We start from the raw sequence: 16,876 nt of genomic DNA, 5'->3' as shown, positions 1-16,876 counted from the left end.
GAATGCGATCAGTGTTTCAGTTGAGAACCATCTTCACAGTAGTTTTGTAGGCTGTTTTTCCACTTGAACTAATATGAAAAAAAAGAATTATGATGATTTTGGGCTGTTTTAAAAGATTTCAGTGAATTAATGCATTTAGTGTTATTTATCACTGTTTTCTTCCAGTTTTAAACCACAAAACACTCCAGTTAACAGTGAAGTACTATGGCAACCTGTTGGGCTGGAAGTCACTAGCCAGAGAGTTAGGACTTGAAGAATCTGATATTGCAGATATAGAATACCGAAATAGCAGAAATTTAAAAGAGCAAGTGTATCAAATGCTGACTACCTGGCGTGAGCGTAAGGGACGAGAGGCCAGTGTGGATGGACTAATTACAGCATTAAGGGGACTGAATCAAAATAGATGTGCAGGTACTAGTTTATAACAGATTTTTTAGCTCATTCAGAAAAAGGCTCATTTGTAATTGTTGTCCATTTACTTACAGCTTTGTACATTTGTAACAATAAAAATTGAAAATAATTTGTATTCATGATATTACTTTAGTAATGATGGCATACAGAATTTTCAGCATTATAATCTTAGAATCTCAAGACTGAAAGAGTCTGCATATATTCTCCTCGTCTGAATCATCAGTCCCTATAACTGTATAACAGCCTCTTTACTTTAATTTTTCTGAGTAGCAATATTTGGTTAAAAGGTTCCTTTTGAAAATCAGAATGATGGGATAATTTTTACAAAAGTAATTGATTTTTTTCTTTTTACATGTTTTATCGGAATGTTCGCCCCATAAGTGCCAAACTATGTTTATGTTTTACTTCAAATTATTGAGTTGCTTTTTGTTTTAACAAGTCTGGTTCCTTTTAAAAATCAGCATGATGTCATTAATTTTAGGAAAGTTTTTTTGCATGTATTTAGAGGATGTTGGCCCCAAAAGGCCCAACCAAATTTTTGTTTTAATGTATCAAATTTAAAATACTGGTGTACAATTCTTTCATTTTTAGATGTACTGGAAGGGAAAGGATCTACACTCAATTGATAGCCCAGTTTGCCTAAAGTGATCTCCCTCAGAAGACTTCTCCATTTGGAAAGTGTATTACAAGTCCTTCCTACAGCGTCACACTTAAGAACCAAAATGGAGAAAGTGTGATTCAAACAAGTTTCAGAAGAAAGCCCAGAGAATAAGACATGTGCAGGGTCCCATGGATGATGTATTATTACTTCTTTCTTGACATCATGATGACAAAATTGCTCTACACAGAAGACAGCGTTTTGTTACATATACATTTGTGCATATGTGTACATACATTACAGATTTTCATTTAACCATCTACATTGAACTGAAGTGATATAGTTTTTATGCAGGGGCATGTGTGATCATTTTTATACAAGGAAAGTGTAATAGAGTGCAGACCCCTGCCAAGGCAGTTCAATTATTATTTTTTAAAATTATTCATAATTTCATGAACAGATTTTTAGCATATTTAATGTAAACCATTCTAAGATAGCCCATTTCTTACATAACCTGCAAATTTAATCAAAATCAACCCATTTTTGAGTGAAGAATTTAATAAGTAACAAATCAGGAAATGTAAATGCTTCATCTCCTTGGCAGAGAAATAAAGCACCATGGTATTTTTGTATATATAAATGACATGTTCAGTTGCCAATTTTAGAGCAGGACAGCCATTACCAGACTTGTTTGCATTTCATGTTAAGGCACTGATGTAAAAGACGCATCTTTTAAATAACTGGAATTTCCTTTAATTGTATACATTTGCCAGGAACAATAATATAATCATGATGTGTGCTGTAGTTGAAGTTGATACAGGCTCTGAGCTGTATATTTGTCAGCTTTAATTGGCTTATTGATTTATTGCGCATCAGAGTATTTGTCTGATAACTGTTGTGTTGTAGTTAATCTGAAAAGTGTATGCTTTGAACTTAGTGCCGGGATGTGAAACCATTGTTACTGTGTTGTAACTGAACCAGTAGAAAGTGTTTTATGACCTGTTTACCTGTGGTATAGCCAAGCAAGGGTTCGTTCACATGGAGAGTCTATTTTCTAAAAATCTATTTTCTATTCGCGGTATATCTTTGCGGTATATCTTGTGAATAGAATATGCTATAAGTAACTGGCTCGCGCTGCCAGTAATTACGCCGCGGGATATTCAGGGCACACACCATGATCATAAGATACCGCGAATAGAAAATAGATTTTTAGAAAATAGACTTTCCATGTGAACGAAGCCCAAGTTTAATGGTCGAAACATTAATATTCTTAATTTTCTAACATTTTAAAAACTGAGACATATTTTTCCCACAGTTTTTATTATTGGGTCCAGATCTTTTTTTTTTTTTGTTTTTTTAAAGACAATGTTGAAGAAAAGCAATATCCTACAATATGCTGCAGTTCATATGAAAATTTTATTTCAGATTTCTTTAAATTTTTGGTAATCCTACACTGTAATTTCATAAGAATATTTTGCAATAATTAATCCAAATAAAAAAGACTTGTTATCAGAATATAAAACTGCATTAGTTTACAAAATAGGTCTCTGTGTAATGCATACTGATCAGTTTATTTTGGATAATAATAAAAATACACAAAAATCACTTTGAAAACATTACATTCCAGTAAACTTATGCTGTTGGCATAGCTGCTGTGGTAATAGTTGTAGGAAGTAAACTCTGCAACCAGAGAAAGTCATAACCCAACCTTTACACATTGCAAAGTATTCATATACAGAAGACTAGTATTCCAACTCCTTGGGACCAAAAAAATTGTCGGAGTTGTGCAAAGATTATAGTTACACAAATTTCATAAAATTCAGTTAATACAAAAATAATAAATAATGATAATAATAAAAATAAATAAATAATACATTTTTCAATATTGGATTGTGATAAACCAAAACTAAACTTTTTCTATGAAGAGCAAGGTGGAATGTACTCTGTACAAAATATCAACAGAATGTATATCAGTTTAATTGGATAATTACTATCAAGTACACCCTTGTTTTTGTTTATCGTATTATAGTGCCCTCAAATGCTTGATGTTCCCCAATTTAGAGGCACAAATAGAATAAAAGCCCACGTAATAACTTAATATTATGTGTAAAGATATGTCATATGGATACCTTGGATAAATATGTTGTATACATAAAAATTATAACCAAAATGTGTTGTATTTCCACATAAATAACATTTTTCTCATCACCAACAATGAGATGTCTTATTTACATAACATTAAAGTGATATTGATGACGCAGACTAAATGCCATTATGGAGAAAAACTATAGCTACCATAATCTACATTCATTAGGAAATTTAACTTCTACTACATTTTAAAACATATTTTTCTCCAATATCTTCTGCTGTTCTTAGATCATACTTATCAGTAATTCTGAGATAAAGTATGATCTAAGTAATCTTATTTACAGAACATTGACATTTTTTACTGATCAAAAGTAGCTCTTCTGGATAAACTACAAAAATTTTTGAAGAACTAGTTTCTCTTTTTTCTTTCAGTTTTTTGCACAGATTTCAGGTAAGTATGAGATAAATAGGTAGGGACTTAAAATAAATACTAAGATCTTCTTATACATTTGTTTTCATTGAAATGTTCAACTTAAATAAATTTTAGGGAGAGATAGACAAGAAAGATGTTGCTACTTCTTTCTCGATATTTGAAAATAAAAATTGTGCTCAAGGAGAAGCACAATTATTGCTCCTGGACAAGTGGATTTCAATATTTGGATTATCATATGAACAGTTGTTTATGTGTTAATTCAATTGAATCTTGGTACATATTTTTATTTGACCTTGTACATTATGCAAAAGTATATATCCCTAAAGTAAGGTAGCTATTTACAAGTTAACAATAAAGTTCACTACTACAGAACCATAGTTATTATAGAATGGATAATATCTTCAGGTGTATGACAAAAAGAGTTGATGATTTTTGTCATTGTTTAGTTTATCTAAAAAACAAAAATACATGAATAAACAGACTAAATGATTAAAAGAAAATACATTAGGACAAGGACTAGACAAAAACCAATTTGGACAGATTTACAAGATCAGTTACTACATATTTACTTATACCAAGACTGGTGCTTTGAACAAAAGGATAATTGCATTTGTATTTCGCATAAAGGCTTGCCTGTATTTTCATATGCTTCGGTGTGTTCATCCTATTGTTCGAAATGCCAGCAGTGGTGTAAGTCAGTTACAACTACTCGTCGTCCACTGTATGCGTCCTACAGACTGCGCCTCGATATAATTACACTCTTGTATGTCGCATACAGTGGACGACTCTTGTTGTAACTAGTACTTACTCAAACCAAGGAGTTATAACTCCTTGCTCAAACATAAGTTAGATCTGACAATTTATTGCAGCACCCACCACTGATGCCAAAACAATCTTCAGTACATACAATATGATACAACTCAAGAGGAACTATACTCTCAACATTATATAAATTGCACAAAAAAATCTCATTCATATCACAATTTTGGCCAATTTTTTGACCAATTCACTTTTTCACTCTTGCATTTATTTTTATATATAATTTTAAAGGAGAAAAGGGCAAATTTGTAGCAAAATATGGCAGTTATTTTTCCATTTTAATCAACATTTTGCCAAATTTGAACAATTCCATGCTCATTAAAAAATCATACCCAACAGTGTTTTCACCTTATTTTTGTTCGAAAACAAATTCACAATTGAAGCCACCACTTCTTGTCACCCTTGCACTTACTTTCTTGCCTATAAATATTTACTGTGACTTTCCTTTGGCAGTCACTCATTTTAAGTCTCTCTATTTATGCCAGTAGTCCACGGACAGGACATGATTCCAAGCTTGGGCACAAGTTACTGGTGTTGTTGTCTTTGCAATAAAGTTATAAAGGCTCCATGCTACTTTTTAAAACTATTTTTGGACACAAAAAGTGGTAAATGTTTTCTATATTTCATCTATTCTAAATAATTTCTCACAATAAGTGGTCCTCTTCACCCTGGAAAGGTTGAAAGTGAAATTTCTAAGTAATTCTTAAGACTCCAGACTAAAAAAAATAAAGAACAAATATAAATAATAAATATATGAAAGAGTCAGCACAAATATTCGATACACAAGACATTCCAAACACACCACCGCCTCTTTTAATAGGTTTTATCTATGTATAAGAATATTTATCCAGCTATTTTCAATACCTCAAACAATACACATGCAGCAGTGTACAAAGTTTATCACATAGTTATAATTTACTATTTTATGAATACATCATAAATGATTCATAATGGTTATAGCACTATTAAGCTTGCTGACAAATTACACATGATTACACAATGTTACGACAAAATTCCAGAAGACAACAGATTTATCTAAAGTCTAAATTGATGTTTCAAATTAAAATTTTTGCATAAATAATTCACAAGCTTCCATATTGATTACAATAGTGACTCAAAAAATAGAAAAATGTTATACTCTAAAACAAAAAAGGTTTATAGATTTTAATTTTCTCAACATTTTTTTAGTTAGTGTTCACCTTCAAGTTGGTGATTAGAGGAAATTTACTGTAATTTCTATAAAAGATTTTATATCATATAAAGACATAATGTTAACAGTGCACCTCTGATAAGGACCCATGTTTAATGAGTTTCACATAAAGAATGCCCACACATATCGGCCTTTTCATACCTGATCATATATTTCAGAGAGTTGGTCATCAGAGTCCTAAAACATTGAACAAAACAACAGGTAAGAAAATCCCCAAAAAAATATTTCTTTCTTTTAATTCAAATATATTAACAGCTGAGACAGCCATATTAAAAAAAAAAACAATAAGTTTAATATCTTATAACATTCCAAAGTCTTACAAGACTTAGTGCACCTCAAATAAGTATAGAATCAAAAGCCCGGCCTGTTATACATTTCTGTATTATGATTTTCCCAATTTGTTATTTCCTTACCTCCTGTCAATCAATAGAAGTGTACATGCCAGGTCCATGCAAATGTGATGCACCCCATTCAACGATGAAAAAACAGAAACTTCCTAGCACGCACATCACTTGCAAAATCAACAACTGCCACTTCAGTATTAACACGTCACTGTAGAAGAATGCTACAGCTGCAGCCAGAGACTGGAAACATGAAACATTTTGGAAAATATAAGTTATATTTCTTATTCAATTACATCACAGAAAATAACTTTAGGAGTTCAGGAGTAAAATCTTCTTACTGACTTAAAGAAAATCATGAGAGATCCTGTCAGGGATTAATACCATTCTACTATCTTAACAATTTATACTATAACATTAATTCTAAATTAGTAACTTCTTCAGATTTTACCTGCATAAATTTATAGAGGGCAAAGGCTGGGGCACTCTCATCTGGGTACATGAAACCAAGTATGGAGTAGATCTGAAAAGTTACCAGAAAAATGAATTTTGAAATATTCTCATTGATGAAAATTTAAAAGTGTATTCAATCTTACAGCACTCTTTTCAAAGATAATTTGAAATCAGTGTTGTTAAATGAGCTAACAGTACAATAAATTCTAGTACAACTCATTCAAAGGGAAATTTCGTACAAATATAGCAAAAACAAGTTAAGAATTACAAACATTCTTTTTTCTTTCCATTACTTTTGGGTGTTTACTTGTCATGTTTAATCTCATGATTCTATTTTGTAATTTTTATAACACAACTTGTAAACATATTTTTTCTGAAATCTATATGAGAACACACCTGAGTGTTGAAGGTGCTGTCACCAAATCCCAACAGGAAACCACACAACACTGCCACGTATTCACTGAAAAATAACAATACACTTATAAACAGACCATCAAATTCATAAATTTATGTGATGCATGATACCAAACAGAACACTGCTAAGCTTTTCTGTGGAAAATTATTCAGGTCTGTGTCCACCTCAGGTGTATAAGAGGTGACACCTGCCTCTCTTCACATCAGGATAGGAAGGAGTGCAAAGTGGAGACAAAATGAAAATGAAAAAAAAAAAAAAAAATTAAGAAACCAAATCTAATATCTTAAAATATCTGTACATTTTAAATCACTCACTTTGGAAATACACTGTAAAAATAAGCCACATCTTCAGTTTTATGAATTGGAGCTATATCTGGGATGTTGATGAATATGAGAAAGAAGGCCACAGTATGCACCAGAAATCCTAACAAAACAATGGGGTCTCTGCCAAACCGGTTGGTTCTCTTTCCCAACAGCCCAAAGGCCGCACCACCTGAAATTAAACATAAATTCTACCTAAGAGCTGAATCGTTCTGAATTTACCAAAAATAGAAGTAAAGTACATTTAAAGCAGAGTCCATTTTAAGTTTTTTTGAAAAATTCATTAGGCCAACACAGCACATCATTGTACAGATACTCTAAAAAGATGCATCGTATATACAACAATATAAAATTCTACCAGATATTTACCTATTATTTCTCCAGCACCTATAAACATTCCACAGATCCCAATCAGAGCATCCGGGTCTTTTAGTATTTTGGTATTGGATACACTTGTCCCATACACTCCGCTGAAGAAGGTTAACTCCAATCCTTGGATATAAAACAGAAATTATATTTATGTATTGACAGCATTTACATGTTGCCTAAAGGCTTTTAATAATTATTGGACTAACATGATGGAAATAATTCAATCAGAAATATTCCTTGTACATAAACAGGAAAAACTAGTTTACATCACAACTCCTAAATATTTTATACACCCATTCTTTACATAACACATATAGTAAATAATAATAATGCAGTGGTTGCCATTTTCCAGACATTTCATAACTTATGTAAGGCACATATGAAAGTGAGGTCACAATCACATTATCAATAATCCATTACCAAGAATGTTAAACACCCAAAATCAACCCCCCCCCCCCAAACTGTTGTTCCTGTCCTTGTCCTTCTTGTTGTTAATCACCCACTTGAAAAAATTATAACAACAAAGCTAGTTAAAACTTCTAGGACAAGCCTGAGGCCAGCAATATATGGGCATTTTTACAATCCTGGGCTCCTTTTTTTCCCACCAAGGGTCAAAAATAGAAGTCATTATTGTGTTAAAATTTGTACTTTTCTTGAAAGTATAGACCTGAAGGGTATAAGAAATGACAATCCCGAGATAAAACCTTGTGTATGTATAAAGATATGATTATTTGAATTTTGAAAATCATTTTTTTAATTTTCATAAGCTAAACCTTGAAGTGTGTGACTTTTATGATAATTTAAGGTATTGATCTCCAAAAAACCACTTAGTTTTACTCAGAGAGTATTGCTCTTTTATGTATTTGCAAAAAAAATGGATGAAAATATCCAAAATTTGACGAATCAATGATATTTTGTAATTTTCCTGTTTCAGTATGAAATGTGACTCCATGAAGTCTTTGATTCTGAAATATTCTGAGGACTTCTGTACTTCACTTTACCTTGCATTAGTTCTTTATGTTATGCTTCATGATTGTGTAAAATATTATTTTGCACGGACATGTGCGCTAATTGCAGTGTCATGTTAAAATAAATGTCCTTTCCGAAACATCCCTGTTTCGGAAAGGACATTTTTTTAACATTTATGATATTGTTTTAATATATTGTAGTATTTGAGTTTATAAGTTTTAGGTAAAGTCTATGAATAACTGGGCAAAATAGGTGGAAGCTGAACTAAAATTGAAGTCTTTTTATTACATTTTGTGCTTGTTTTGTCTATTCTGTACTAATAATTCATTACTGGAATTTTATTTTATTAAATATTGATTCTGAGATATATTCCAGGTATTCTTTACGCCATTACACCTTATTCCAGTTTCTTTTGTTACAGTTCATAGCTGTATAAAATATTATTCGACAATGTCAGATTTACCAACAGTGAAGACATGTTAAAAAATATGTCCTTTTAGACATGTCCTTGTTTCGGAATGGACATTTATTTAACATTTATGAAATTGCCTTAAGATCTCATAGTATGTTGGTTTACAAGGTACAGGTGAAGCAATCATTGGACAAAATATGAGTTAACTAGATTAAAACTGAAATGTTTTTATTACATTAATTGGTCATTTTGGATAGTTTTTGATTCTTTTTTGAAATGTTACTCCATTAGTATTTGATCATGACATAAAATAGAGTCTTCTACACTCCATTATACCCTATTCTACTTCCTTTTGTTACAGCTCATAGCTGTATAAAATATTATTTGACAAGGTCAGGTTTAAATTTAGTAATTAAATTTTTAAATATATCCTTTTAGGCATGTCCTGTGTTTCGGAATGGACATTTATTTAACATTTACGAAATTGCTTAAATGGTGTGTATATATATATATATATATATATATATATATATATATATATATATATATATATATATATATATATATATATATATATATATATATATATATATATATATATAAATATGATGTATGTATATATATATATATGTTATAAATAATCACAGGAAGTTAATTATAACCTGTGTCTGCCTGCAAGCGCCTCTGTAAACTGTGCCAGTGAACTGACTCTCGCAACTTTAACATGTGTAGCCTCATAACTATTTTCGTATACTTTTATGTACATCATAAGTAAGCAATATTTAAAGTAAGGTAAGCTATATTATTCAAAATTATATTCTGCATAAATTTGATGTGCTTCCCATCATCCTCTTCCTCATGAATAATAAATAGATGAGCAGACCAAAGAGTAAACAAGTGTTTTAGACAATGTGTTAAAAAATGTCCTTTCCGATACAAAGCATCCAAATTGCCTATATTTCTATTTATACTGATATAATCTCTTCAATTAATGGTTAATTTAACTTTGAAATACATGAACGTTGGGAAAATATGCAATGGAAGTTCTAGTAGATCCAAAGAAAAGATGCTGTCTCGCAAAAATGAATTTTTTTGTTGAGGATATATATAGAAATTTAAAAAGTTGCCATTGAAGAAATGTTTTTCTATTATTTTTATGTCATATGCATGATGCTTTTACAGTAATTTGCTCATGTCAAGTGAAACATGTAGCATTAAAGACAGATTTTTCTCTATTTATAACATTGGCAATGTAAAGGTACTTTGTTTCGGAATGGACAATTTTTAACAAGCATCTCAAAAAAGGCCACAGTTAAATGGGTTTCTGTGCACTGGGGTTTTCTTATATAAAAATAAATATCACATGCCCTGGGCTTTAGATTAATATCTATTGTAACAGGCTAGGTATCAACATATTCTTTTTATGTAAGAGAAACCCAATGTTTCGGAATGGACAAATTTAACGGAAAAATACGGTAGGGTTATTTTGCACTCCATGTCAAGCTCCAGAATCATCGCGCAGATTTCATTATTTGATACAAACAATACCAATACATCCAAATAATGATTAGGATGGTTAATTATACTGTATGTTTTATGATATATTTTCTGAAAGTAATTTATTTTTGTTTCGGAATGGACATTTCGTTTAACGGAAATACCAGCATGCCATTAAAAGACTTTTTTTCTAGGATACACCTCTCTCCTGTTAATATTTAAAATTTTTTGCTTCCACCATACTACAGAGTGTTTTATAATCCACAAAAATGTCATGCCAAACACTGTTTTAATTTATTTCAGATTGCTTTTTATTTCATATGACTAAAATGGGAAAAATTTTTGGTCATTTTTCGGGCTTTGCTTTAGCATAACTTTGGACTCGGTGGTGATATTTGGTTTCTATTTTCAGTGTTTATCTTCACTTACACCATTCTCTAACATAGTGATAAAAGAATTCTTTGATCATATGTATGTAATTTGTTAATTAGCAATATGTGGGAAAATCTGAAAAGTGCCCAGGATTGTAAAAATGCCCATATAAACTTTATAGGGTATATTTTGGCTGATATTACCTGTATAAGCAAAGCATACGCTGAGCAGCAGCATGTTTTTTGTGGCCATCAACTTGAAAGACTGAACTGCAATAACAGAAATAAAACATATATCAGAGCAATTCTTATCTACAGTGAATGCAAACTAACAAACTTAAATGGGAAGTAATAAAAGTTTAAGTGACAAAATAAACATTCATACTGATAAACAAACTAATTCTTAATATGATAATGATTAAGAAAAATACCCTGCTGATACACACTATATCAAGAATATACTTGGTAACAGCTTTTTCACAACATGTAGATCTTTGCTTACCTAAAGCTTTCACAGGGCCAGCAGGTCTGTCTTCCATTACATTAACTACTTCAGTACTGAAAGTTATATCAAAAATTTACAATCAATCATCTTACATTAAATAAAATTATACCATGAACTTGGAAAAATTACAAAATATAGGATAACATAGGCAAAACTATATCCCCTTAAGCCAATTTTAAAATTTGATCCTATGTCAAGTTACTGTGGTTGGTTATGAGGCGTGGACTTTGTGTCATGTAAGAAACTGGCACTTGTAAACTTATATACCATACAAGGCACTCACATCATACGTATCTTTAAATCTAGCCTTTTGAAAATAAAGCAATGGGCTGTTTGAATGATTTTTTCAAATAATCAAGGCAAGAAGGAATCCATTACCATGTAAATCACAGAGTACCAATTACAACTTGAATTATCAATATGGTCTGGAAAGCAAATCCAACTCGTGTGGTAATCAAACGAATCTGCCTTCATATACATTCAAACTGAGCAAAGAAATGGTGGGACTGTAGCTCAATTTGACAAAATAATCAAAGCAGAAAATAAGCGTGTCTTCACAGTCAAAAAGCAAGCGAATAACTATTACCTCCAATTTTAAGTAAAGCAGCATGGTTGACTTTTTAATTAGTAGAATTAAGTTCTACTACCAATTAGCTTCAACTGGTTCAGTTCTTAATTCTCTACAATGTAAGAGTTACCTTGACATATCATCTTATTTCAGTGTGACCGATCAATATTTTTTTCTCAGCAGCAAACCCTTCAAAAATCAGCAATCTGTGGTTCTAACTTTTTGAAAAGTTCTTCTAATAATCAAGTCAAGGTTGAATCCCTCAACAATTAAAACATATTGTACCGGCAACTATGGCTTGAATTATCCATACTACTTGGAGATAAAATCTAATTGTAGTAGTAATAAATTGAACCCACCCTCATATACAATCAAACTGATCACAGGTAATGACAAAAGAATCACAAAAAATGTGTGTATTCTAAACATTTTGACTAAATGAGGCAAGGTTTTATTAGTTGCCTTGATTGGGAAGCTGGAGTGGTGAACTGAAAATTGACATATATATCTAAACAGTGACAAAAAAGGAAGCAACAACTTCCATATCATTTCAGTAAAATAAAATTGTTACCCATTGGGTTCCCCTGGTCCAGTTCTTATTCCACTGGAACTGCAACTCAATTTGACAAAATGATCACCAACAAATTAAGTCCTGTTACACCCATTGGGTTTTCATGGTCCAGTTCTTATTTAATTACAACATGAGACTAGTTTCCTTGACATTAAACCTCACAAATACACTGGAAAATCTTGACTACTTAGTAAATGTTATGACAATATTTTTTTTCAGCAGCTAACCCTAAACACGTCACCAATCTATGAAATCTACCTTTTTAAAGATTGATCTTCAAAGAAAATACTGTTCACTTAATCTGATAATCTTCCAGGGTGTCAATTTTATTCTTTTTTCCTGTAACAGATACTTAATTTAACCAAAATTACCAACCCAGAATTTCTTAAAATATAATAAAATATGATTACAGGTACCTTATATTAACATTCTGGATTTCCTTGCTAGAAGTAAAAGGTGCCTTTCTCAAAAACACAAAGCTAAGAACACCAAGGAAACAGGCCCCTGAAAACACTCCAAACAGCACTGTCCGTCTGCTATCTGATATTGTGGTGGCTCCACGTAACTCAAAATATGAGAACAGGTTCCCAATCAGAAGACTGCAATACAATATAAGTATAATATAATATTAACTACAAATTCACTCATAATGAAATTCAAACAAACATCTGATAGAATTTTCAAGGATTTTTTTTCAACTTAGAACAGTATATTATTATAAGCAAATTAAAATTTTGAAGGTTTTTGTAGTCTTTCAAATAGTTCCAAAATTCAGCAATGTCTTTTGAACTATAATGTTGTGTCCTAAGAAGAAGGGTAATCAAGGAACTAAATGAGTACATGGGCAATGTAGCACATTTTTTTCATCTTCTCTCATTTCTTCTGTTACTCTCTTTAATCAATTTTTAAAATATAACATAAACCAAATGGTAGTTGTCACTGTCAGAGGTGTTGATCAAAATTCAAGAGTTTGCTGCCCCAATAAAACTTTCTACCTGCTTTGGAGAAGGGCCCAAAATATGCCACTGTTTCTTCCAACCGTTTCTGCGTCAGAGTTGAGGGTGAGAAAGCTACCTTGGGCAGTCCACAATACTGAAAATAAGACCAAATAAGAAGCTTTATCAATATATCAAATTCAGGCCTTAATATATAGATAAATATTCTCAGATGTGAAACTTAAACTTTTATCTTTGGTGTTGCTAAGATTTGGTCCTTTCAAGAAAATTTATCAGGAAAAGTCAAAGTTCCGCACCTGAAAATTACTTGTAATGTTTATTAAAGTAACAAAAAAGTTATAAACTACATGCAAACAAATTAATTATCAACCCACTTATATGAATGACATGAAATGAATTCAGTTACTGAAAGGCAGCTAAACAAATCCTGTGGATAATCATTTTTTATTTATTTGTCTGCTGGAAATAATAAACACTGTCACTGGAAAAAATTTAACGACCACAAAATCTATAAGACATGAGATCTTTTATGATTTTACCTGCAGCCCCAATGCCTACTAACACTGATCCAACGTACAGAGCCCATGTCATTGGATATAAGAAAGATGCTATGAACAAACTAGAATGAAAATATGAGCGTGTATGATTAATGTTCAACAAAACCCAAACAGGCACTAAGTCTCAGCTTTAAAAGCTGCAAAATATTACAGCACTTAATTTTTAGAGGTAATTCACACTAATAATATCTTATTAATTTTTTCAAGTGTTGTTTTAAATAAATTAAACTTAAGTGGTTTTAAATAAGATTTAAATATTTTAACTTTCCAAATTAGCTTAAGAAAAATGGATATCAAGGCAGCGTGTGTGGAACAGGTTTGGAAAAGTTTATCAACTGCTTGTAAAGTTATAGTATGCTCTTACACTTTCCTTCCTCCTCACACACACTCAGACACACACACACAAAACTTCAAAACATATTTTTGTTCATGCTGCATTTTAGAACAATGTTTCAGCAGAGGCAGAATTTGTTACAAAAGCCATATGTACAGAACTTACAGATATAAAAAACCTCCAAGCACCATGGACCATTTTGGTCCACAGAGAGCGACCACTGAGGGCGCTATCCAGTTAGCAGCAGCAAACACTACATAGATTGTAGCTAGACTGGAAAACAGAAGTGATGTCTTTAAGCTAAGTAAGGTTAAGGCGTGTAAGGAGAGGGTTTGCAACAGGTGAAAGGATGATACAGGATAAAAATAATGAATCTTACAAATACGTAAACCCTGACACAACCAGTGACCATTTGGGTGTGAGGAAATTCACAATGGCTGGAGCTACCCAGTTGAACAATGAGGAGAAGATGTATATAATTGCAAGACTACAAAGAAAAATAATAATAAAATTTTACAATAAATAAAATTGACTTTCTGTTAAAATAAAAATGAAACCTCATTTCAAGCAACAAACATATTACCTCCTACTTTGTTACAACATTCTGAATTTCAGAGTTGACAAGAAACTCTGCTGCCACTTGAACCAAGTAATACCTTTATATAATCTTTCAGAGGCTGCAATACTAGTATGTCATATACTGAGATAGCTCTATATTTGTCGAAACTTCCATTAATTACATCATTTAGGGTATAACTATACAAACCTGGTGTAACCATTCCCTGTGAATGTGCTATTTGGTGCGTCCCGTGCATCAGTAATGACAGTTTGCTGGAAATGAGTTATTTTACATAAGAAAAAGAGGATTCAATCTTTCAAAAATAATATTTTCAATGTAAGAATTTTTTTAAATGCTTTCATTATTTAACCTATTTATGCACACAACAAGTGTAGTGTCAAATCTTGGAACATGTTACTGGTGAATTATACGTAGATGCACAGGTGATATTGGTATCTGACCTGGTTTCCACAGGACCTTTTTTAACCTAAATACAAATGTTCACAGTGACGCTATGTATATAAACTTTCAAACACACAATAAAGATAACGTCATTTTATATTGGGTTAACGACTGCAATTGCAATTGACTTTTGAATCTGATAAGATTATCATATCATAAACATACATGTTTCCTATATAGCCATACATTTCATGCTAAGAGTAAGACAGAAGAGGTTCTGCTAATTGTGGAAGAAAGTTCAGTTTGGCAAATTAGTCAAAAATAATGTTTTCCTTTTCTCAATTGTTTCAATTTTGTCAAAATTAAAAGAAAATCACCACACCAACTGCAAAACAGGCCTGAATGCACAATACCAGTTTATTTATTTTTCAATTTCAAAGATTGAGGGGGGGGGGCATTCAGCTAATAACTACCCAGAGTGAGATATACTAGTATATTCCAGTATAAACATATATATTCTAGCTAGCACAAAAATTAAAACCAGTTTCCTGTCAACAGAGCTATCAGTAAGGAAAGATTAATCTGCTTGTCTACCAGTTATGTTGCCATGAAAGTTAAACCCAGTAAAGAAAACAAAACAAAAAGAAAAAAAAAGAACTTGTGAATGTGTAAGGTATGTGAAATAATGAGGCGCAATTTTTTAACCTACGAAGCAATCTACTGCTCAGAATCATGTTTAATGGAGGTAGCATTGGCCAGAATGATTATGCAGAGTTTGGTTCCAGGCAGGAAATAATCTTTTATGTACTTAAATCTTTTGGCATTTAGAAATCCATTTGTCATGAACATTGCCTCTCTGAACTGGGACTTCAATGGGGATCAGAGGCACTACTGTACCAGCTGGCCCACATCTGTGGCCCCATTGCCACAGATTTTAAATTGATCTATCCCTGTGGGGAGTCTCACTAGATTTCTGTCAGCTTAGCCGGCTTAAATGTCTGTCCCGCTTACTAAAAGTTGTAAGGGGGTAATTATATCTATGGTGTGTGCTCGACTGACAGTAATTTAGCGTGAACCCCCAGGGAGTTACGTCGATACGGATGGATCAATCTAAATCTCTGGGAATGCACTCTACTATGTTGACCGCTTGGGCATAGGAGGCCAAAGGGGACATTCATAGGATAATTGGTCGATGAATACAAGATCAGCGCATGACCAGTTTGTCCTAACGAAGGCTCTTGAGTAGAGCCGAAAATTAGACGGTATGAAAATATTTAGATAAAACCCGTCTGTAGAATGATTAAATTAACAATCCATGTATAACTACCAGACAAATGATCTTTTTAAAGAAAAGCTGCCTCCGTTTTCGGCCTTACATGTCAGGTAAAACTGAGACACCTGCAGCTGCTGGGACAGGGGATACAACTTTCGGTACTTTCTGTCTCGGTTACAGAGTGAGACTAACAACAAAAATTAGGAAGATTAAAGTAAACGAAATCCCTCTGTACGTTTTTGAAAACAATGCCTATTTAATTCCTCACCTCTACCATGGAACATGTTTGAAAAGCAGAAAATATAAACATAAAACCAATCCCTAGCACCAGCACATTGATGAGCCTCCAGTCCGCCATGTTTTCGAATGTTGACATCACATGATCGGGTGAGATGAAAAAAACAAGAATGTTTTACAAATAAATTGATGTTATATTTTTGACGTG

At 32.2% G+C, this 16,876-nt stretch overlaps 2 protein-coding genes across 6 annotated transcripts in view; one reads left to right on the top strand and one right to left on the bottom strand.

Moving 5' to 3' along the window:
- Positions 1-2,614, top strand: part of LOC106165557 (death domain-containing protein CRADD) — a 4,215-nt gene extending 1,601 nt beyond the window's left edge. For both annotated transcript variants that reach the window (XM_013543801.2, XM_013543800.2), the window contains exons 3-4: positions 166-411; positions 1,003-2,614. In XM_013543801.2, coding sequence (XP_013399255.1) covers positions 166-411; positions 1,003-1,037 — 281 coding nt within the window. In that variant the 3' untranslated portion in view covers positions 1,038-2,614. The remainder of the gene's footprint in view (positions 1-165; positions 412-1,002) is intronic.
- Positions 2,407-16,876, bottom strand: LOC106165555 (UNC93-like protein MFSD11). 4 transcript variants are annotated; one of them, XM_013543795.2, is made up of 16 exons: positions 16,700-16,876; positions 14,964-15,028; positions 14,577-14,684; positions 13,846-13,925; positions 13,346-13,442; positions 12,767-12,949; positions 12,351-12,389; positions 11,209-11,264; positions 10,911-10,976; positions 7,458-7,580; positions 7,083-7,260; positions 6,750-6,813; positions 6,352-6,423; positions 5,973-6,143; positions 5,701-5,736; positions 2,407-5,017 (listed from the first exon to the last, which is right to left on the bottom strand). In XM_013543795.2, exons 1-14 carry the CDS (start codon positions 16,805-16,807, stop codon positions 5,979-5,981), a joined length of 1,404 nt encoding a protein of 467 aa, XP_013399249.2. In that variant the 5' UTR covers positions 16,808-16,876; the 3' UTR covers positions 2,407-5,017; positions 5,701-5,736; positions 5,973-5,978. The 4 variants fall into 4 exon arrangements, with proteins under 4 accessions (XP_013399249.2, XP_086860424.1, XP_013399248.2 ...); XM_087004298.1 differs by lacking the exon at positions 14,577-14,684 and adding an exon at positions 14,363-14,470 and having other exon boundaries at positions 2,407-5,065; XM_013543794.2 differs by lacking the exon at positions 14,577-14,684 and adding an exon at positions 14,363-14,470.

This window comes from Lingula anatina, chromosome 2 (assembly GCF_051362555.1).
Source record: "Lingula anatina isolate TDL-2025a chromosome 2, LinAna3.0, whole genome shotgun sequence".
Taxonomy (NCBI): domain Eukaryota; kingdom Metazoa; phylum Brachiopoda; class Lingulata; order Lingulida; family Lingulidae; genus Lingula; species Lingula anatina.
Note: the sequence above shows the minus strand (reverse complement) of the source record. Positions and strands in the feature narration are given on the sequence as shown.